Raw genomic sequence first — 24543 nt, 5'->3', positions numbered from 1 at the left:
CCTAGGACACAAAAGGAGAGGAGTGCTAAGAAGCTAAAGCCAACACTAGGGTGAAGTCAAGGTGCCATAAATAATGCATGTGACCAATACAAGATGCTTTTGCATATGCAATGACCATTCTCAAAATTCACAATGCGACACAGTCTAAATATATATTTTTAGGCCAACCTTAATGAAATAGGTAAATAATGACCTAGAATATTAAATATATTATGTCAGTTATATTTTAAGTCATATTATAAAAATTGTATATTACCCATTACATATTCAATCACATGTTATATAAAATTGAGAAGTATTATTATATTTTCTCCACTCTCATGTGTTACGAGAAGATTTTATTCAAATTCCTCATATGCAACCATGCCATCAGGTCTTTGTCAGCATTAGAGCCACTTTCTGAGTCATCTGATACAGTTTTCCAAGGTGTGTTCTTTTACTTCCATCAGGTTGGTTTTGATACTTCACTCTTTAAATCCTTGATAATGCTTTCACTGGAATTTCATCTTGAGGCTCAATTACATTTTTGCTGAATATTTGGACACTTGCTGTTTCTGTGTCTTTATTTGTCCTATAGACCCAGGTATGTGACCTTAATGATAGAGTTGCTTACTATGCTGCTTTTAAGGTGAGCTTTACAGTAACATCCAGCTATTCAGTTTGGAGGTCATACCAAGGGTAATTACTAAATCTATGTGGTTTTGCTCTTTTAAAAAAGTCTCTAACCAATTCTGTCAGATAAGTTATATAAGCATCTAAAACTTGCATTGATTCAGATAATTTCAGGCTATGTAACTTACCCAAAATAGCTGTGGCATCCAAAAAAAAAAAGGATACAGGGGAGAATGCCCCATAACGTGAGAGGATTTGTGAGAATGGAAATAAATATAAGATGGCAATCTGTTCTCTTTTGTGATGACTGGAAGGGACTCTCTCCTTTTGTGAGATAGACATGCATTTCCTCTGAACACTTTGGGGTCTTTGTTTCATAGCCACCTTATCCACGAAACTGCCTTGAGTTGAGGGTACTTGTATAAGAGGTATTCTTAAATGGAGGCCCATTCTTAAAAGGAGTGAAGGGCCATTGGGCCATCCTCATTTTCGTACAGAGAAAAGAAGGCTCAAGTCTTTATATATATAAAACAATGTTGGATGAAAATGCTGCTCCTCACTTACAAATCATTTAAGGAAGTAAATGACTCATATTTCTCCCTCTCCTAGCCCAGGCCTTCCCAATTTTCCATGGATCATTCCTTTACAATTTTCCATGGATCATCATCCACCCAGGACTATTATATGCTGTATTATTAGTGTGTGAGGACCTGTGCCAAATGTCTGCTCGGGCCATTACAAAGAAGATCTAAATCCAGTAGGTCCGTGCCCATGGAACTACTCTGTTTTGATTTGCAGTGCCCACCATCTCTAGCCTCACAGCCTAGTTAGATTTGTTTGTGTGTTAGTGCTAGTGCAAAACAGAACTCACTAAATAATGAGCCAGAGTAAAGAAAGTCAGCTCAGGATGAGTCCTGTTCATGTAGAGGCGAGGAGGCTCACGACTCTAACATAGAAGTGTTGGCACACTGAGGTCTCAAATATTCTCTGCCACAGGCTTGGAAAACACATCTGTCTTCCCCCTTCCTTTTCTGTTGTGCTGTTCCTGCAGGAAAGTCACATTGAAAGAATGATGGTTCTAAGAGTAGACAAACACAGATCTGCCTTGATATAACAACTTTGTTAGCTGATTTTTAAAAAGATTTTATTTATTTATTCATGAGAGACAGAGAGAGAGAGAGGCAGAGACATAGGCAGAGGGAGAAGCAGGCTGAGCCGAAGGCAGATTCTCAACCACTGAGCCACCCAGGCGTCCCTGTCCCTGTTAGCTGATTTAAAAGTAGTCAGTGGTATGTGTGATTCCATTTTGGGTTTTTTTTTGTGTGTGTTTTTTTAAAAAAGATAATGCTTTCATCTATTAGATAGATGAATAGATTAGATAGATGAGGTGATTGGTAGACAGAAGCTGTGAGTTTTGGGAAAATCACCCTAATTCTCTGAACTTCAGTTTCTTCATCTACAAAATTGAAGGAAAAAAAAGGAATAAGGTAATATAAGAGACCAAAAAAAGAAATCCATATGAACTAGTGAGTCAAACAGAAAAAGATGGTAAATAAACAGGTGGACCAGTGGCTCAGGCAATGAGATATACCCAAATCATGGGCATACTACGTGCCATCTAAAAAGGAGTTTCCTAGGATTTGTTTTGTTTTGTTTTACTAATGACTCTTGGTTATAGGTAAGCTCCACTTTTACATCTGAACTACAATATATAATTCAATGTATAATATCTTCATTACCTATGGTAGTCACATAAAATTTGCTCAACAGTCCACGTACTCTAGTTTAAAGAAGAAGTTGACCAAATTCATCTTTCTTAACTGGTGAGAGAAAGCAGCCCAAGAGCCCAGATGTTCTTTTTTTTTTTTAAGATTTTATTTATTTATTTATTCATGAGAGACACAGAGAGAGAGAGAGAGAGAGAGGCAGAGACACAGGCAGAGGGAGAAGCAGGCTCCATGCAGGGAGCGCAACGTGGACTCGATCCTGGGATTCCAGGACCACGCCCTGGGCCAAAGGTAGCGCTAAACCGCTGAGCCACCCGGGCTGCCCAAGCCTAGGTGTTCTTGCCAACATCTCTGCCTCCAGCTTGCCAGAGTTCCAGAATGCCCTTTTATTCCTTCACAGGGATATAAAGAGCATTTTATATGCTCATATCATTTTATATGATATATGGTATAATTTATAGTGAAGATCTAATTGTCATGACCCTTATGCATAAAACTCAAATTTGTTAGTCAATTTATTAGAAATACAAAGAGAGGATAAAAGCACAATAAAAGCAAGAGACTTTTAACATGCCTCTTGACATACAGAAAGACAAAAATGAAGGATGGAAATAAATACTTAAATCAAGTAATTAACTCTGACTTAAGAGAGAATCTGAATAAGGTTGATGTGACAGATAATAACAGCATCTTTGAATGCTCACCATGGGCTGTTGTTACCCTACTTTTACAGATAGGTAACAGGGCACAGAGTGGTGAGGCATGTGCCTGAGCAGCCTGGTTAAGAGGCTCTTAACCTCTTGTCCTCCTACCTCCAAATAGGGTGAGCATAATTTATCATCTAAATCAGGACATTCTGATAGTCAAAAGGAATGCTGCTGTTGCCAGCACAGCAGGCATAAATGGAGTATCCCAGCTCGCCAGGCCATGTGGTCTTCCCACCTCTAGACAAATCTTTTATCCAATAAATGGAATATATCTTTTCCAGTGTCCATGGAACATTTATAAAAAATTATTCATAGTTGAGGATCCCTGGGTGGCTCAGCAGTTTAGTGCCTGTCTTCAGCCCAGGACATGATCCTGGAGTCCCAGGATCGAGTCCCACATCAGGCTCCCTGCATGGAACCTGCTTCTCCCTCTGCCTATGTCTCTGCCTATGTCTCTGCCTCTCTCTGTATCTCTCATGAATAAATAAATAAAATATTTTTTAAAATTATTCATAGAAAAAATTTCCATAAATTACATAAGGCACAAGCCACACTCTCTGATCACAGTGCAATTAGCATATAATGCATCATATTAGTCATCCAAAAGGGAAAAGACGTATGTATACTCATCCTGATATCAAAAAAGATACTTGACAAAGGTCAATCTTCATTCCCAATTACTTAACAATTTCAGCTTAGTAAACTCAGAATAAAATGCTGTTTGTTGCAGTTTGAGGGGGTTAAAAGATATCAGTAGATAGGTTCTAAGAGCACAATGTTAATAAGCAGGTATAGATAAAAATGGGTATATAATATAGAATAGCATAGATGGAATTTTATAATGTGTGTATGTACATATGTATTGTGTAAATATGTATAAATAGTATATATAAACATGTCACTTTGATTAGCAAGAAAACTTTTTTGAAATCATGGTTTAGATCTATGAGCCCATGGACTTTTGTATTTGTTTCCTATGGCTACTATAACAAATTACTACACATGGTGATTTATAACATAGAAATTTATTCTCACAATCTGGAGGCCAGAAGTCTGAAATCAAGATGCCAGCAGGACCGCACTCATTCTGGAGACTCTAGGGGCAAATCCGTTCTTTGCATCTTCTGGGGGCTGTCAGCATGCCTTGACTTGGGGCTTCATCACTCTAATTTCTGCTTCTGTGGTCACATTGCCTCCTCCTCTCCTATCTGCATTTTCTTCTCTCCCATGTCCTAAATCTTCCTCTGCCACTCTCTAAGGACATTTGTCATTGAAATTGGACTCACCCAGATTATCCAGGATTATTTTCTGATCTCAAGATCCTTAAGTTAATTACATCTGCAAGGACCCTTTTTTCCAAATAAGGTAACATTTGCAGGTTCCAGAGATTAGGATATGGATATATCTTTTTAGGGACCACCATTCAACCCACCACAACTTGTGATTAACATGAACCCTGAGTCAGAAAGACTATTAAAGTCATCATCAACATGGAACCTGGTGGTGCAGAAGGGATTGTGTGTTCTCTGCAAACAGGTTGGTCCCAAAAGAGGGAAGAGGCAGAACTGAGATGTTTGTGCCCAGGTCCTTCTTCTAGAAGCTCTGGCCAAAGAGGTCTCTCTTTCTCCCAGGAAAGTGACTAAATGGGGCAGAAATATTACTTATGGAAGCCCTTCTACCACCTGGAAAAAGAAGGAGTAAAAGTATTCCTGTTAAAGTGTGTATGTATGTGCACGCACTATTTGTCTTTTTTTAATACTCTGTGCCAAAATAAACATATATAGGTTGTAAAACAGTTTAAATTTTTCATAAATAAAATGCAATTTCATGGCCTATGAGAGCATATCAAGAATGTATAAAATTGGTGTATTTGTGTCAGCTTGGTCCTGGAGATTCTGTTCAATTAGCCCATTTTTATAGAAATATGTGCTGTTTTTCTTCATCCTCTGGATACTTCTGCCCCTTTTTGCATTTTAATAAGGAATAAGGACTACATGAAACAATGGTCAGCATCGGTAGTGTTTTAAATTTGTAGGTTGTTGCTTATTTTCTAGCTTACTAGGACTTTCAACCAAATAAAGGCCAAAATAATACCCAAAGAGAAAGAATTTTAATTGGAATATTTGCACTAAATTCAATTGTCAACCATAGTCACGACCAAATAGTTGTAGTTAGGTAGAGACAAAATGAGAATGCTGACTGATTTCAAAGACACAGTGCCCTGAAGCCTGGTGCAGAAGTAAGGTTTCAGAGTTATAGTCTTCAGCCTTTTTCTCTTTGCCCCCAACCCCAACCCTGCCTACCAGTCTTGCTTTGGGGACCAGGTAGATCTGTGTTTAGACTCCAGCTCCACTTCACTCTTTTCAGTAAAATGAACATGATAATACCTATCTTACCGGATTATGAGATTAATTCACTTAAGGTGAAATAAAATATGGGAATATACCCCAACCATTGCCTATCTATATAGTAGACCTCCTTCTAAAATGCAAACTTAAAAAAATAAAAACTAAAATGCAAACTTAAAGGTCTTAAAATCCTTTAAAATGTCTTAAACATTTTTTTGTGTTGCTTACCCTGGAGAAAGAGGAGAAGAAAGTTGGGTGAATAACCATCAGAAACACAGAAATTAAGAAGTTATAGACATTGTAGGGAAGAGGCAAATGCTAGCTTGTGCTTTGGTACACGAGTGAATGAGAAGAGTACTCTGCATTCTGTTGAGAAGAACCTACACTCCTTCTCCGGTGCCTCTGAGCACTTGTGAATCCCATGTAGAAAAACCAAAAACCTCTCACCTCTCTGTCCTATTCCTTGAGTAAAATCCCTGGACATGTAGTAGTTGAAGTGCTGTGCTGCTTATCTCCTCTGTGAGGAAACAGACTGCTACAGAGGCATACAGACCTCTTTTAGATCATAGTCTCTCATGTGTCTTATGATTGAGGACAAACTGGCAACATCAGTAATCATGCTCTAAGTATTAATTTGATTGGATATAACATAATCATGCTTCATTATAATCACAACTCATTTGATTATTTAATAAATGCTTACATTTATAATTTGTCCTTACAAAATATCCTAGTGATTGGTTAAAATATGCTGATGACACCACGTCCACTTATTTTCAGATGATTTGAGCAGCTCCTTGGCATTCAGGAAAAGGAGATATTTGAAAGATCAGTTAGAGGTGACTACACAGGTCCAGAAAAGAGATGATAATGGCTGAACCAAGGCCATGAAGAGGAGAGATGAATGAATTAATACACATTGTCACTGTGAACGTGGTTGACAAAGCACTGTCTCCACTATATTGCAAAAAAAAATTAGTATTTTACAGGAGAAATGCTGAAATTACACCATCTATTGGAGGGAGGGAATTAATTTTCAAGACTCTTCTTTTGAAGTGAGAGGGGGAGTATGTTATTTATGACAAACTGTAGTCAGATTTCTGTTAAAGAAAGTAACTACTGATCTTGTAAACCTAGAAAGTGACAAAAAAAAAAAAAAACTGACAGAAAGACACGTCTTTGAAACCTCACCAGCTGGGCACTTCTCTGATGTACCGACTGTTTGGAAGAGATGAGACAGTGTGCATGTCAGACAGGAAGGGCTAGATGTGCTGTTGCCAGCACCTCTCACTTTTGATTTCCAACTGAGTTGCTAAATCACAAGTGCTCATCTTAAAGAACACTTTCCCCCTTCCTTTGTTTGGAAGGAATTCTGTAAGTAGAAATTATCCTTTCAGCTCTGGACTATGAGAACTTCATCTTTGATAATTTTTGCAGCATCTCTGAGTAAATGAGACTTTTTACTGACTAAAAACTCTAAAGAGTCACTGATTGAGTAACAAAATTAACAAAAGTCAACAAAATGAATAATTTCCTTTATCTCTGAATGGCTTCTTTATTATAAACCCTTTTATGTAGTTAATCTTCACACTCTTGGATGGCACATGATATGACTTTTTTTTCTGTTAAGTCTATACTATTTTTTCAGTTCCTTACTCTTTGATTTCTTTTTTATTATTATCTGAATATGGTTGATACACAACATTACATTAGTTTCAGGTGTGCAACATAGCAGTTCATCTTCTCTATACCTTATGCTATGCTCACCACAAAAACAGAAATACTTATGATCCAGTAATTCCACTACTGGGTATTTACCTAAGGAAAACAAAAACACTAATCAAAAAAATATATACACCCCTATGTTTATTGCAGCATTATTTATAATAGCCAAGATATGGAAGCAACCCAAGTGTCTATTGATATACAAGTAGATAAAGAAGATGTGGTATACACACACATACACACACACACACACAGGAATATTGTGGAATCTTTAAAAAAAAAGATTCAAAGGGGCACATGCACCCCAACATTTATGGCAGCAATGTCCACAATAGTCAAAATATGGAAAGAGCCCAGATGTCCATCAACAGATGGATGGATAGAGAAGATGTATTTAACACACCACACCCACACACATACGCACACACACACACACACACACTGGAATATTACTCAGCCATCAAAAAGAATGAAATCATGTCATTAGCTGGGATGCAGATGGAACTAGAAGGTATTATGCAAAGTGAAATAAGGTAGAGAAAGACAAATAGCATATGATCTCACTCATGTGGAATTTAAGAAACCAAATGAATGTAGGGGAAGGGAAGGAAACTAAAATAAGATAAAAACAAAGAGAGACAAACCATAAGAGACTCTTAGCTATAAGAAACAAACTGAGGGTTGCTGGAGGGGGATGTGCGTGGGGAGATGGGGTAACTGGGTGACGGGCATTAAGGAGAGCACTTGATATAATGAGCATTGGGTGTTCTATGTAACTGATAAATCACTAAATTCTATTCCTGAAAGTAATAATACATATATGTTGACTAAATTGAATTTAAATTAAAAAAAATTAAAGATGAGATCTTGCCATTTTTGACAACACAGATGGACCTAGAGGGCATTTTACCAAGTCAGACTGAGAAAATAAAAAATCATAATCATTTCTCATGATAAGACTCTTACTGAGTTTCCTGTTTGAAGTGGCTGTACTGGACTGCACCCTTCTGAGTAACCATGAAAAGATCCTGTGAGCTTTTCTTTGTCCTGGTCTTCCATTTTAGGATCAGAAGGTATGGATCCATACCTTCCTATGCAACAGGGAGAGGGGTGGAGCTAAGGCTATGGGGACTCTTGATGTCACATGGAATTTTCAACAGATGACCCTAGTCTCATTTCAGTTGTTTCATTGTGGTGTCTGCATTAAGATGAGGAATTCCTAGTCTCTGTTTCTAAACTTTAACAAGTACTTGTGTGGTTGCAGGAAGACTCTGAAATGTCAGAAATTAACAGAGGTGCAGTGCTGTTCCTCTGTTCTCTCTTTTGTCCCAATCCTGAAGCCCCTAGGAAAGGACTTTATATGTTCAGACATTCAGCCTTCTCTGCTAAGCCCTCCTTCTCCTTGACTACAGAGGATTTCACTGTGGATCAAACTCACTGCTCTCCTAAACTTTTCTTCCTCTCTTGGTTTGGCTAAAACAGCCCCAAGCAAATATCTACACTGCCCGGAGCTTATTAGCAGGATTTTCCTCTGGGGCCAGTATAATGACTACTGAATGATCGTACAAAACCAATGCTCAAGGCACGGCAGTGTCTGAACAGTAGTATTTTTTTTTTTTAAGGAACTAGTATTTTCCCTCTCAGGAACTTGCCTCTGGAACCGTGTGTGTGTGTGTGTGTGTGTGTGTGTGTGTGTATAAGGGACTGGAAGAGAAAAACTTGTCATGTGGGAGACTGCTGCTTCAGAGAATAGGATATTTTGCCACTTAAAATATTTGTTGAGATTCATTTTAGAATTTCAGCACTTCCCCCAAGTGTGAATCTTCTATGGGCCTAAATGGAAAACAGGCCTTTAGTAAAACATAGGAAAGTGAGTTTGAAATTTCCCTTCAAAGTTAGCATTTCAGTTGGAACATCAGACCAGATGTTGAAAAAGCCATAAGAGCCATAATGCCTGTCCTTCTGTTGCAGGTGCAACAATGAGAGTGAGTGGTCCCAGATCCATGAGAATATCATCCGCAAGTCCAGCGCCAAGTATTCTGCCCCCAGCGCCAGCCATGGTAACATACTTCTCTGGCTAGAAAACTTTGCTTTGCATTTGCTGTTGCTAATCATACAGACCTCAGTGAATTTGTGCTTGATCTGTTGCCATATGTAAAGTTCAATTCCCTACAGACATTTATTCTCCTCCGCAATCACTTTCTACTATTTCTTTTGTGATAATTTGAGACCTCTCCTAATTACTTCCAACCAAAATACATTTTTCTGTTCTTTCTATAATGGATTCCATGTGCTTTGATAGGTAACTTGAGTTCCAATTTAAATCCAGAGGGAACAAAAGTGTTGCAGGGTTTGTCACATTGTGAAGTCCGTGTTTTCCTGAGCAAATAATACACACCCCAGCCAAAAATAAAAGACAGATATTAATAATCACCTTTTCTATTCCTGTTCAGTGTTAGCATCACCAAGAAAGCCTGACACTAATGAGAATCAGTGATTAGTGTGCCAATATCATTCGGAACTGGAATAAACAATCTTTATTTTATAACAGCTTTTATCTTAGCTCAACTTCTTTTCCTTTTCCCTCCATTTCTTTTAAAACTGCTTGATTCCTATCTAAATCTTGGTGCAATTCCACACATTAGAAAGATTGTACTATCTAAATTAAACATTAATTGCTTGATTAAATTAGAAGCACTATTTAAAAGCCTCTGAGCTTTTATGCACACTTGAAGATAGCTATCAAATGTATGCAGAACCATGTTTCTTCTAGTAGTTTTAATCTCTCAGTTATCTCATAATCTTTTACATAATTTTCTTTGTTTTTTAACTTCCATAGCCTTGTTGTAAACAGGAAGTGGGCCTTTTTTTTGCACAGAAAGTGCAAAGCCACTGCAAGGCATGGCAGTCTCCAAAGTTATTAAGAACTAAGTTTTCACTACCGAGTATTAACCTAAAGGGTAAAAATGATGCTTCAAAGGGACACATGCACCCTTGTTCATAGCAGCATTATCAACAATAGCCAAATTATGCAAAGAGCCCAAATGTCCATTGATGAATGGATGAAGAAAATGTGGTCCACATATACAATGGAATATTACACGGTGATCAAAAAAATGAAATCTTGCCATTTGCAACCACATGGATGGATCTAGAGTGCATTATTCTAAGCAAAATAAATCAGAGAAAGACAAGTACCATATGATTTCACTCATATATGGAATTTAAGAAACAAAATAGATGAACATAGAGGGCGGGAAGGAAAATAAAATAAGATAAAAACAGAGAGGGAGGCAAACCATAAGAGACCCTTAAATATAGAGAACAAACTGAGGGTTGCTGTGGAGGGGTCGTGGGTGGGGTGGTAGGCTAACTGGGTGATGGGCATTAAGGAAGGCACTTGTTAGGATGAGCACTGGGTGTGATATGTGGGTGATGAATCACTGGATTCTGCTCCTGAAATCAGTGCTGTATGTTAACTAATTTGAAATTAAAAAAAAAAAGAACTTAATTTTTTCTTTATCAGGGTCAGCAGATATTTAACTGTGAGGGTCCTCAGAGCAGCTCCACACCAGAGGCTGCGAAGTTTGAGACCTTTGCTGGGAGTACTTGGTTTCTCTAAAACTCTAGCACGGAAAGCCTCAGGGTCTCTCTCATTATTTTTAAGGGACTGTTTTTTCCTATGTATGTACCTGGATGCCAAGGAGCTCCATGCAGTGTGCTTACAGGAGAGGGGAGCCCATATTTCTAAAACAAAGCTAAAGCAAGAAGCAAATAAAATCTTGTTTTTAAAATATAAGAAAGTTACTGGTACTTTGGAAGACTACCATTCACTTATATTTATGGTGTTCTTTGCTTTATTTACTTACTTGATTTGTAAAGAGCTGCCCTTGGCTACAAGTTCTTGTATGATTAAAATATGGAGAACATTTTAAAAGAAAGATGGTAGTAATATTACGTTTTTTTAAACAACTGAAAAATTAGTTTCCACCATCACCTCCCCAGGTCAAGATGTTGAATTGTGTCTCACTCCCCAGAGTGAGCAGGGATGGTACGATCTTCAGTGTCTGTGGTTTTTGTCCAGAACTCACAAACACTGGCCATTTTTCACAGTGTTACAAAGGCTTCCCAGACATCAGAGAGCCTCAGTGAGGATAGCCCAGTTAGAGAAGGTCTCCATGCACTTATAGAATAGCCAGGAAGAGAAATAGGCTGCTCCTCTTTGAAGTATATATCTGACATCTTCTAGGCAAGGCTTGACTTAGAAGCTGGTTGAGATCTTGGAAATTACTTGTTTCAACTCCTTCATTAAATAAAAGAGGGAACTGAAGTTCCATGAAATGACTTCGTGGCTGACTCAGGGAACCCAGGTTTCCAAACTCCAGGTCACTGGCTTTCCACTCTGTTGCCAAGCTTCTGAGCATGAGGTTTCCAGTGCAGGAAGACTCTGGAGTCTTCGTGTCAGAAAATTTTATAGATTACTCAAGTAATAGTTCAGGTCTTTATTAGTCTCCTAATTAAAGATATATCATCATTGAAATTTTACTTTGCTATAAACTGTCACTCATCTTTGTTAAACATCAAGGACAGGTCATTGCCTTGGCAATTCTGTTTCAGAAATCAGTAGTGCTTTCTGTTCCATTCAAATCATACAAAAATGCAGAAGGAATTGCTATATTAGTTTTAAATGCTGAGACTAAAAGTATATCATTCAGCACTAACTCCCTTAGGTTGGCCTCTTAGACACGTAGCCACAGACCTAATTTTTAGTAATTCTAGTAGCGCGAAGGTCATTAAAAACAAGTGAAGACAAATAAAACAGTTGACACATTAGATTTTCTGTGTATTTTAAATGACTGTTATACAGCTTTATTTACATGTCTTGGGGTGGGGTTAATTTATATTATTAATCCTCATCCAGCTCTTCCACAGGGATGGGGTTGGGGAGAGTACAGGGACCAGGTTGCTGACTCTCCAATATTCCAAACAAATGTCAGTTCGTGCAATTACTTTCTTATGGGACAATCTTTAACGTAAGATGAAATGGTCCTATTTCTACTAAAGTGGAAGCTTTGCAGTACTCTATGATCCATAGACCTGGTGTGTGCAGGGGATTTGTGCTGGTCTTATGGGAGAGGGACCCACTGCTGCTCTGGTTCTCAGTCATACTTGCTCTAGTGAAAAAGACACCTGCAGAGTGCAGGGAGGCACACAAAAACAAATTCAAAATGGATGAAAGGCCTAAATATAAGACAGGAAACCACCAAAATCCTAGAGGAGAATACAGACAGCAACATCTTTGACCTCGGCCTCAGCAACTTCTTACTAGACATGTCTCTGGAGGCAAGGGAAACAAAAGCAAAAGTGAACTATAAGGACTTGATCAACATGAAAAGCTTCTGCACAGTGAAGGAAACAGTCAACAAAATAAAAGGCAACCTACAGAATGGGAGAAGATATCTGCAAACAACATATCTGATAAAGGGTTAGTATCCAGAATCTATATGGAATTCATCATAATCAACACCCCAAAAATAAGTAAACCAGTTAAGAAATGAGCAGAATATGGGCAGCCCAGGTGGCTCAGTGGTTTAGCACCACCTTCAGTCCAGGGTGTGATCCTGGAGACCCTGGATCAAGTCCCACATCAGGCTCCCTGCATGGAGCCTGCTTCTCCCTCTACCTGTCTCTCTCTCTCTCTCTGTCTCTCATGAATAAATAAATAAAATCTTTAAAAAGAAAAAAGAAATGAGCAGAGTACATGAATAGACATTTTTCCAAAGAAGACATCCAGATGGCCAACAGATATGTGAAAAGATACTCAACAACACTCATCATCAGGGAAATATAAATCAAAACTACAATGAGATACCACCTCACACCTGTCAGGATGGCTAAAATTAACAGCACAGGAAACAACAGATGTTGGCAAGGATGTAGAGAAAGGGGAACCCTCTTGCACTCTTGGTGGGAATGCAAACCGCTGTAGCCACTCTGGAAAACAATATGGAGGTTCCTCAAAAAGCTAAAAATTGAACTACCTATCCCATGACCCAGCAATTTGCACTACTGGATATTTACCCAAAGAATACAAAAATACTGATTTGAAGGGATACATGCACCCTGATGCATAATGTTTATAGTTTTATAGTAGCATTATCAACAATAGTCAAATTATGGAAAGAGCCCATATCTCCATCAACTGATGAATGGATAAGATGTTGTACAGACAAACACACACACACACACACACACACTGGAAATCTTGCTATTTGCAACGATGTGGTTGGAGCTAGAGCGTATTATACTAAGCAAAATAAGTCAGAGAAAGACAACATGATTTCATTCATATATAGAATTTAAGAAACAAAATATATGAACATGGGGGGAAAAGAGGGAATTAAACTACAAGAGACTCTATTTTTTCTTTAAGTAGGTTCCATGCATAGCACGGAGCTCAACAGGGGCTTAAACCCTGAGATCAAGACCTGAGCTGAGATCAAGAGTTGGATGCTTAACCAACTAAGCCATGCAGGCACCCCCTAGAGACTCTTAACTATAGGGAACAAACTGAGGGTTGCTGGAGGGGAGGTGGGCGGGAGTGGGCTATATGGGTGATGGATATTAAGGAGGACATGTGTGTTGTGTTGAGCAGTGGATGTTACATGTAAGTGATGAATCACTAAATTCTACCCCTGAAACCAGTATTATATTCTATATGTTAACTAGAATTAAAATAAAAATTGAAACAATAAAAAAGATCCTTTAGCTTTCTAGAATGTTTCTTTAGAATAACATATACTTTCTGCATCAAAATTTTTCTCAAGTGCTGAACTTTGCATATTTTCCTCCAGAAAAAAAAATGTGACTCTTTACTGTGTTTTCTAGTACCAGAATACAGGGTGGAAATGTATTCTGAATAAGAAAATGCTTTTGTTTTTGCAGGTCTTATTATTTCTCTACAGCTTCTTCGTGGAGACATGGAACAGATTAGGAGAGAAAACCCCATGATATTTAATAGGGGATTGGCAATAACAAGAAAATTGGGATTTCCTGATGTCATCATGCCAGGTAGGCAGTACTTCTTGGGGCTAGGTTGGGAGAGGGGTTAGAAGGATGAGGTCTGGTGTTCTCATGAGCAGATGGTGAACTATGCTGTGGAGAAGCCCTGCAGCCATTAAAAGCTGCTGAATTCCAAGTCAAGTTGCTGACTACAATCTGTAGTCAAGGGTTTCTCTGTTGGCATCTGTTCTTTTCCAAAAGCCCCCACATCATATTCACCTATGCAACATGACAATCCAGCAGATGGGCTTTGTTGTCTCCTGTAGAGACTGGATGCTAGGAACCAACATGGAACTCTTCTTGGGGATGTCTTATACACTCTTCTCTTCCATTACATTTCTTAGAAAAGAATTGGCTCACAAGACCTTCCTCCTTAATGGGAAGAATACTCCAAAATATGTGCCTGTAGAATTGATGAATCCAATTCATGTAGAAAAAGCAGATACATTTTAATGTATCAGAAAAGAAATCAGGCAAATGGTATGTTAGGCATTAGGAATAGTACTACCTAGCCAGTTTCTCAGGAATTGGCTCACTCTTCTCATTTAATGCCCAGTGGAGAGCCAGAGCAGAAAGTGGGAATGCATCAACTGTCAAGTGTGGTTCTTGAAAGTCAGTCCCAGGTTCATGTTTCCTAGTCAGGTCGATGCAGGCAAAGCTAGAGAAGGGGATTGAAACAGACCATCAGAGCCAAGGGGGCCCTAGAGATTGAGGGAAGGATAGAGGCATGGCTCAGTTGGAGGGCAGGTAGTCTGATAAGTAACAAAGAGAAGGAAATCAGAACAGGCTAATAACTGCTTTTCTGAAGGATTACAGGAGTTATGGACCTACCTTTTCCATTGAATTTTAATGATCTGATAAAAGCTTGTTTGCTTCTGTTTGAAACAGCCAGGGCAGGCCAGACTGAACTGATTGTCACCACTCTACTATATATCACCTATTTAGAGCTCTTCGTGGTATTCTAAATCCACTTGTTGGAAATATTTGTCAGCACATACCCAAAGAGGAGTAGGACCTGAGCACAGGGAAGGGCCCCGTAATGGATTCCAACTGCCTTCCAACTTCCCACAGTGTGCCTGGACTTGTTTTCTATTGCCTGCATCCCCTCTCCATAGACACTATGAATGCAGAGGAAGCTGCTATGAACAGCCTTCATCTTCTGCTCGTGCACACAGAAAAATCTTTTGAATGGGAAACCTAGGCCACTCAATCAATTCCATGTTTATCTTTAAATGCTAGGGAGACTTCATACTTATGAAAGGCTCCCATCAATATCCTTCATAGGGTACTTCTTCCATCCTGTCCTGACACCATTTCTCACCCCTGGTTATCAGGACAAGAAGAGCCCAGGCATAGTCCTGGCTTCTTAGCAAAATGTCTGGAAGAAAAAATAGATGCTTACCAAAATTGATCTGGTGATTTTTTTTTAAAACTTGGTTATCCAGGCTCATGAGGTGGTAAAATATATTCTAAGAGATATACTTAAAGTTCTTCCTATCTTTTAAGAGCTTTTTTGCCTAAGATTATACATTTCTTTCCTTTTAGTCTTCACAGAGAATTAAAACCAAGTGAATAGAGACTAAAAAGGAACAAAATTCAGTCAAAAAAAAAATTTTAACAAAGTTTAATTTCAAGAGTTATGTTGTCTAACTCTCATCTGTGGAAAGAAATCTTTTTGTGGAGCAAAACACATCTCTCTGCATCAATGATAAATAGGTGTATAAAGGACCTCTGGGTATGCTAGGCCTGTCCAGGAATCAGCTGTATTAGGCACTGGTGAGGCAAGCTAAAGCTAAGGTAGTTACGTTCTCTCCCCTAGTCAGCTAAGGGACCATCATATGATTTCCCCTCCCAGGGCTGAGACACTGGGCGACCCTGAAAGGTCCAGGCCAGGCCTGTGAGTATGCTGCTTCCTGGGTTGTCTGCCTTTGAGTACTAAGTGCTAGAGCTGAAAGTTAATGATTGCCTCACAGGCAGGAAGCAGTCCTTTGTGCATAATCTGTCTCCTCCTCTACCCTTCCACCCCGTGAGAAAAGAGCTTTTTTGCAGATGGCCACTCCCAGAGTTGTGAGCTAACAACTGACTGACCTCTTAATGCACTCCAAGATATCATCAGAGTGAGCTTGCCATTCTCAGACATAGTGATAGGGCTGGCCTGCAGGTTCTGCTGGAACAGCAGGAAGTGTACAGGAATGTTTTACATCACAGTCCACTCTCTTAGGAAACCATATGCTCTGAAGTCCCTTGGTGAGACTTCCTGCAGCTGATCCACCCTTCCCCTGTGGGAATGTTGTACTGGCTACAGCAGTCCCCCAGCCCATATAGTGCTGGTAAGACCAAATTACAAGAAGTTGCAATTTCTTGATACATGGACATATATATGGGAAATGAACAAGGCAATGAATTATGTCAGTAACTGTGAGATTTCAACACTTAAGTCTGAGAAATTAGAGTAAATGGAAAAATTAGAATGACTCATAAACTGTGATTCTTGTTTTAAAACTATCCAAAATTTGATAGAAATTTCCAGGCACTTATTTGGGGAGGTCTTTTTTTTTTTTTTTTTGCCAGGATGGCCTAGATGGGACTTTATGAAAGCATACTGACAGAGCTTAGATCTCTGAGTTACAGAGTTCAACCAGGCTCTAGCCACCCCAGTATCCAACATATCATTTTGAAAAAGGTCTCTTTGATGGTCTCCCTTTGCTTTCCATGGGTGTGTAACACACCACGTGACCACTGTGAACCACAGATGTACTATTCTGTGCCACAGCTGAGGTCCAACTCTGCTCATGACTCATGGTGGTGAACAAGAGGCAGAATTGCTGTTGCTAGTGCTCTAGGAGGTCTCAGAGAAGACATACCAACCAGATGATATTCTAGATTATAGAAGAACAAATAGATATGAGAATTTAAGCCTAATTTTGAAACCAAGCCCTCACAGCCTTTTATAGGTTGGTTACCATATTCATGTGGGTACTTCTTCCTTCTCTCCAAACTCATTTAATAACTCCCTTCCTAGATTTATTTTCAAGAAGATGGGCAGGAATTACTAAAGCAGGACAAGTGTTCCAGGTGAACCAGTTGGAGTTAACATTGTTCTCAGTGAAGTAGCCAAAATAAAACTTTAAAGAAAACTGCCGGCCAGGAGACTGTAAACTGAAAAGAATGATTTAAAAGTTTTTGCTCAGGAGGAGGTTATCCCCTCTTCCTTGCAGACCATGCCTGGCCAGCAGAGCCTGGCTACCACCTTCTATATATCCCTCTGTAATTTTTAGCTTTCCTGTTAAGTCTGTTTCCTGGAGTCAGTAGGAATACAGAGTTCTGTCAGGGGCCTGTGGGAATTACATTTTAACTTACTTTCTAAGTCTTGAATTTTTAAAGGTTTTCACTTACTGTGGGCAATATGGGCCACGTTTCATATGAGTTAAATGGTCTTCCATCTTGTCAGAAGAAACCTGCCCTTTGATGTAATGTGCTCTGGCTGAGGACTAGGTGTTCCCCCAAAGAAGTAGTTCTCCATCCTTAGTACATATCTGAGTCACCTGCAGGGCTTGGAGAAACAACCTGCTGGCCACCCCCAGGAGTTTCTGATACAGTAGGATTGGAGTGGGACCCAACAATTTGCATTCCTTACAAGCTCTGAGGTGATGGTAGTGCTGCTAGTTTGGGACCCCTTTTGAGAACCATGTCCTTGGGAGACTCTGCCTTAGGGAGGCTTTGTCCCTCCCTGAGTCAGACCTGGCACAGGTAGTGCTCCTCTCTGCATTGCTCCAAACTTGCCCTTAGAAGACAGCTCTGCAGGCATGGCATCCTTCTAGGGGACCCTCTGACTCTTGCCCTCGTGCTCGGAAATACACTCTGTCCTTTGCTTTGACCCTTGATAAAAAGTGCATGCTTCATCACCGACCTGCAAGTGATGATTTTTTTTTTTTCTCTTTTCCTGTCTGTCTTAATTGTTCTTGTCTCTCTTTGTGCTGTCCCTTCATTCTCGCCCCTTTCTTTCTGGTGCAGAGATGAAGATAGTTGGGTGTAAGTTCCTGCTTTTGTGTGCCCTGTCTGCTTCTGCCTGCTTTGTTTCCATCTTCATTTGTCTCATGGAATGTTGCAATATTGGGTGGGGTATCATGTACATTATTAATCCTTCATCAGCCTCACTTTTTGGGGTAACTGACAAAACATAAAACAAAAGAAGATACCAGCCCAGCCTAGAATACTATGTATAACTTTAGGTGCTCATTGAGATTTGAGGAAACTAAGAACATATTGGAATGTTTAAAAAACCTTAATAAGGGCAGCCCAGGTGGCTCAGTGGTTTAGCGCCGCCCACAGCCCAGGGTATGATCCTGGAGACCCAGGATTGAATCCCACATTGGGCTCCCTGCATGGAGCCTGCTTCTTCCTCTGCCTGTGTCTCTGCCTCTCTTTCTCTGTGTGTGTCTTTCATGAATAAATAAATAAAATATTAAGAAAAAAAACCTTAACAAGCCCTAGGTGTATAACTACACAGAAAGATTTTTAGGAGATGCATCAGCCACTTCCACTGAAAAGAAAATGAGATATACTTATACCAAGCTACACAGAATCACAAAGGTAGAAAGCTTTTTTTCTGCTCTGTTGGACACATCTCACACAAAAAGCAGACACACAGAGACCTGACTTTTGAAAGAAAGCTCTCCTCAAAGGGAGTGATGAAAGTATTTACCACAAGTAGATTTATAGGACTGTGGTAAGTCTGGGTGTCAAATGAGGTTTTGGCAATATGTAAGGGATAGTTTAGGAATGATCATATCTGGTCCCAGAGCAGGTTGAAAGATCATCACATCCTTGACCCAAGAAAGGAATAACAACATAATGATGTTGTACTATGCCCATTCCTATCTTCCTGATAGAGCAGAGAACATCCGTGGCCTCATAACAGTACAAACCACTAGAAGTGTGACACTGAAGACATGGTTTAAAAGTAATGAACCCATCCCTCCTGGATATTCTGAAGAAGAGGTTTTTTTTTGGAGAGAGAAGGTCTCTTCCTTAAAATAAGAACTACAACAAAATAAAACATCAGTCGTATGTCTAAGTTGAATGGTTGTTAATGTCTCCATATTTCCATGATGCTGTCAGGAGACTTTACTCCTATTCTGCCAAGAGATAAAATTGGTGCCGTCCTGAGCAGGCTGCTGTGTCTTCTAAGAGTAGGTTAGTTCTAGTTTCACATGGTCTTAAGGGAAAGAAAGCACTATCCCTGATAACCCTATCTAGAAGTAGACAAGGTATAAGTAATACAGTAATAAATACTAGTATCCTTGAACCCAAAGCCTCCTAAAATGTGGTGTGACTAATTTATACAGAAGGAGCATGAATATAATAATCCAAACAAGTCTGAATGCCCAAACCTGTGTGGGCTGTCCTGGATCATTTCTCCTGGGATAGAATTCCAGATAGGCTGTAACCGTGTGGCCCCAAAATTCCTGGTAAAGCTGGAGTGTCTGGCAGGAGATTCTCTTCCTAACAGATGCTCTGGTGCCTGAGCCAGACTTCAGAGGTTCTGAAATTGCTAGAATCTGCTCTCAGAAGAGAAGTGCAAACACATTGTGAGTTCAGTTTCTTCAGTGTCATACTAGGATGCCAGTCTTCAGAGGATCCCGCCTGGCCACTGAGGCATGCGGTTCTCTATCACTGTTGGATGCAGCTCTGTCACAGTGCTCCCAGCCCCCTAAGGTTTTTGGTAGCTGAAAAACAGTTTCCTTTTAAGACCTCTCACTCCATAAAGACCCCAGAATGTTTCAGACCAATCCTTGGTGTAATAAAGTGGTCTTAGTTTCATTACCTTGCACCTGCCTAGCACCTGCTTGTGTAGACTTAGAAGAATCTGGATCTGATGTATAGTTGTAGTGTAGTGAAACTGTTCTTGACATGTAAACTCTCCCAAGCCAGGTATCAGGAAATTATAGTCCCTGGGCCAAATCCAGCCACCTGCCAGCTAAGAATGTTTTTTCACATTTTAAAACGGTTGTGAAAGCGACATGTAACAGAGACCTATGTGAACCACAGAACCTAAAATATGTACTACCTGTCTTCTTACAGAAAAAGTCTGCCGATCTCTGCCTACCCTTCTTAAGTCTCTAGTCTCCTGGTATGCAGCTGTACCATCAGCTGGCATTGGCTACTCTGGGAGACTGTGAAAAGGAAGAGACAATATATTCTGAGGCCCTCTGACTAGAACAACTTCATTCAATCATTTTTCCATTCAAGAAACTCTGTTGCATGTCAGCTGAGCACTAAGCACTCAGAGATACAAGGCGTTGCTGATGCCATTACAAAAACTCGGCTAACCTCAGGAAGCAGAGGTCATATAATAAAGGGAGGCAGAGCCACCCTCAATGATACCGACTCCCACACTGTACAGAGAAACCTCCCCTTCCCAGAATGCTTTCAGCATTTCTCTGTGCTGCCTAAGAGCTGCCTAGCCCCGCACACCCAGTCAGATCTCATAAGCATCTTCCCAGCAAACCCCATGGCATTAAACTATGGTCCCCTGGCTTTAAACCCTGGAGAGCATCAGAATCACCTGGTGATTTTGTTAGTTCATTTAATGTACGTACACAAACTCCACCGAAGACCAACTGGAATCTCAAGGGGTAGATGCTAGAAATCTAGTTTTAATAAGCTCCCTAGGTGGTTAGAATACAGCCAGCCAACCAGTGGTCTGCAAACTAATATCACAAATCACTGCTCAGGCCTTCTCTTTCCCATCCTCATTGTAGTTTGCCTGTCCTCGAACCTCTCAATATTTCCTTGCAATTGATGCTAAAGTTTACAGGAGCCTCCTGGAGACAGTGCCTTAATCCAAATGCATGATTCCACTGGTAGGCTTTGTGAACATGTAACAGGGACAGCTGAAGATCAGGGAACCTAGGAGGCTATTGATAAGGCAGGGCTGGGTCATTAAATCTTGAGGGCTTTCACATTGACGCTTCTTAGGTTTTCTCCTAGTTCCAGGAGAATTAGTGGAGAGCTCTATTTAAATGATCCCCCAGAGAGTTTTTGACAAGAAGGCCCCAGCAACATTAACTATCACAGTTCTTGAAATTGAGGCCATAATTTGCAAAATTGCAACCCATAAAGCAGGCTAATATCCATTCTGCTGAGAATAGCCCCAGTCTTAGGCAAGTCTGTTCTCCAAATAAAGAGCAGCAAAAAATCTGATGAAATCAAGCTGCTTCAGTCTGTAACTCAGAGGGTATGTTTACTTCTATTGATAAATTTGCTCAGCAAGATACCACTAAAGGCATTCTAGAAAATTTAAAAAGAATGAAAACTGTAGGAATATCTAGCTCAGCTCTTTCCTATGAAATTGACATTTTGATTTAAAATGCCTTGGAGGAGCTGCCCAGCAACCATGGGCTCACCCTATAAAATCAACACAGACCAAATTCTGTCATCAGTCTCCAAGATAATACTTTCTTTTGCATGAGTATTCTATATCACATATTGTTAGGAAACATTTAAATGTTTCATTTGAAGGACACATTTATTTATAGCTAACTTTTGTATAGAGTCACAGAAATTTAAAATGTTTGTACAAGCTAGAATACTATTGCCAAGAGCTAGTATCTGCTTTTACAAGTCATGTGTATTATCTTGAATAATTTCTAGAGAGTGCTGGTTGCCTGGGTGGCTCAGAGGTTTAGCACCTGCCTTTGGCCCAGGGTGTAATCCTGGAGTACTGGGATCGAGTCCCACATCAGGCTCCCTGCATGGGGCCTGCTGTGTCTCTGCCTTTCTCTCTCTCTCTCTCTCTCTCTCTCTGTGTCTCTCATGAATAAATAAATAAAATCTTCAGGAAAAAAAAAAGAGTAGTAGTTAAACAAAGCACCTATTCTTTCGATTAGACATTAAAATTCTCCGAACTATTCACTTCATGCCAAAACAGCCTAGAATTTTAATAATTACTTAAATTCCATAGAAAGGCTAATGTGTAACTAAAAGACTTACATCAAAAGAAAGTTCTAAAATGTATGTTTCGGTTATTAAAAATTCAAGGTATAACCAACTCTTATTTATCCCATTATAATAGCAATAACCTACAGTAAAGTTCCCATTTAATTTTGATTTTTACTTTCAGTACTGGTTTTACTCAGCTTCTGCCCATATAGTAGCAAACTGATGGATTTGAATTTCCCTTCTGTTTTCCTTTCCTACCCTTCCTGCACACCTGAGTGCTGTTTTCATGATATGCTAGGAAGGCCCAAGCAGAGATGCCCAAAGGAGGCAGATTAAAGTACAGACTCAGGAGAATTCAAAGTAGAGGCTCTCCTCACCCCAGGGGAGAAGTCTGTGTGAACTGCAAAGGAGAGACACCCTCTAGGGTGTCCTACCTATCCAGCAGTTAGTTGTATTTGTATGTGATTTCCAGAATGTATTTTCCTTTCCCTTCATGGTAGCCTCAGGGCTATTTGGGAAACATGATGTTTTTCACATATTAGAGAAAGTTCTCTGGGCTGTCAGAGAATAATTAATTGCTTCTTATGGGCTGCTCTTCTCCACTAGAGTGGAAATATTTTAAGAGCTTCATTATGCAACCAAATAACTATGGCTACGTTCCTGGTATAGTAAGATGACCTGAAGAATAGAATGTCTGGTCATGAAGAACTCAAAACCCAGGTATATGCCAGTCCTAGTCTGTCATGTTTCATTCATAAGAGACATTGAGACACTTCCACAATCAGAGAGGTGGTCTGTACAGAAAAGGAGCCATCATCATGTACCAGAAAGACACTTGCTAACCAAAAACAATACCTGTATGCCATTGTGATTCCAAGTAATAAACATTTTTAGATATGCCAGGTTTGCTAAGAACTGAGGTAGAAAAAAATACTCCAAATTGACTTGCTTTGCAAGTTAATCATTCTATCACCTCTCAATTGAATTCTTCAGACTAACACATCTTCACTTTGGCCTTGTGTGTTTTCCTTTGCCATTTTTTCTTCGAAGATTTTTTCCCAGAGACTTTACTACATTTTTTTTTCTGAAATTCAAAAGCCCTTTAGAATATGTGAATAAAACTGGTCATGTTACAAATTTTGAAGCTTAGTGCAGGCAAATGAGCTCTTCTTATATCTGAACAGACAATCCCATTCCCCTAAAAAAGGCAGATGTGGTCACTTCTTAGGTCATTTCAGTTTGCAGTTTGAGCTTCTCCTGCCCAGTCTTTAGCAGCAGATATTGGCAAAGTGGGCAGGAGTCAGAGCACAGGGTAGCAGGGAGAGCAACAACAGATTGTCACCCCAGTGCTTTAGCACCTGTGACTCTGGAGTCACCTGTTCCCAGAGCACTTGCAACACAAAGAAGAAAAAAAATGACAGCCCAGGAACCTGGGTCTGGCACTCCTCAAGGGACAGGATTTGGATCTAAGCCTCCAGAAGGAAAAACTAGTGTATCCTCTGTACATAACTAATGAATTATTAAACACTACATCTGAAACTAATGATGTACTATGTGTTGGCTAATTGAATTTAAGTAAATTTTAAAAAAAGGAAGACTCAGAAGGGTTACAAGTCGAAAAAAGAAAACCCATAGAAGAAAAAGGCAACTACTTTTTAATTTATTTTGGAGGGAAAGGAGGAGGGATTAGTAGTTAAAGCATATAGACATGATAAAAATAAGAAATTTAGAATACTATATATTCTAAAGTTTTTCCCCTTCGGAAGGCTTAGATTTCAGCTATTCTCCTAGAGGGTTGAGAGACTGAGCAGTCATCTATGATAAAAGAAAAGACTCTCCACCCCACCTTTTCCCACCCTGGACAAGGTGTGGTGAACACCTTTAGAATCCAGACTTAGAGCACACATGTCCAACTAACCAACCTGAGTACTGCTGCACTGATATGGGTAGACTGTCCACTCTTATTAACCAAGCTTGCAATGCCCTGAGCACCCACCTGAACCCTGGAGGACTCAAATGCTAGCCTGGTCCTCCATACACAAGGGGCAGTATGGCTTCTGTGGTTGTGAAGAAATGGCATTTCTTTCCCTGTAGGCGATATCCGCAACGACCTGTACCTAACCTTGGAGAAGGGAGATTTCGAGAGAGGAGGAAAGAGTGTACAAAAGAATATTGAAGTGACCATGTATGTGCTTTACGCAGATGGCGAAATACTGAAGGTAAGATTTGCCAGTCAGTTTGGAATGGAGGTTTATCCTGTAATAATTCTAGCAAGTCTATGGACTTTGTCCAGAGACCCATTCTCTTCATGCAGACTGCACTCACATCACTGCATATGCATTCTTCTCTGCCTTTTCTTTTCTTCAAGGAAACCCTACAGTATGCTTTGATAATGACTTCCAGTGTCAGACAACCTGT

The 24543-nt window shown here is 39.7% G+C and overlaps 1 protein-coding gene across 16 annotated transcripts in view; it reads left to right on the top strand.

Moving 5' to 3' along the window:
• Positions 1 to 24543, top strand: part of DOCK3 (dedicator of cytokinesis 3) — a 508844-nt gene that overhangs the window by 391971 nt on the left and 92330 nt on the right. For all 16 annotated transcript variants that reach the window (XM_035702455.2, XM_035702450.2, XM_025456001.3 and 13 more), the window contains 3 exons: positions 9091 to 9179; positions 14065 to 14190; positions 24220 to 24344. In XM_035702455.2, the coding sequence (XP_035558348.2) occupies positions 9091 to 9179; positions 14065 to 14190; positions 24220 to 24344 (340 nt within the window). The remainder of the gene's footprint in view (positions 1 to 9090; positions 9180 to 14064; positions 14191 to 24219; positions 24345 to 24543) is intronic.

The sequence above is a fragment of the Canis lupus genome, chromosome 20 (assembly GCF_003254725.2).
Source record: "Canis lupus dingo isolate Sandy chromosome 20, ASM325472v2, whole genome shotgun sequence".
In the NCBI taxonomy this organism is placed as follows: domain Eukaryota; kingdom Metazoa; phylum Chordata; class Mammalia; order Carnivora; family Canidae; genus Canis; species Canis lupus.
This window is presented reverse-complemented; position numbering and strand designations above follow the sequence as displayed.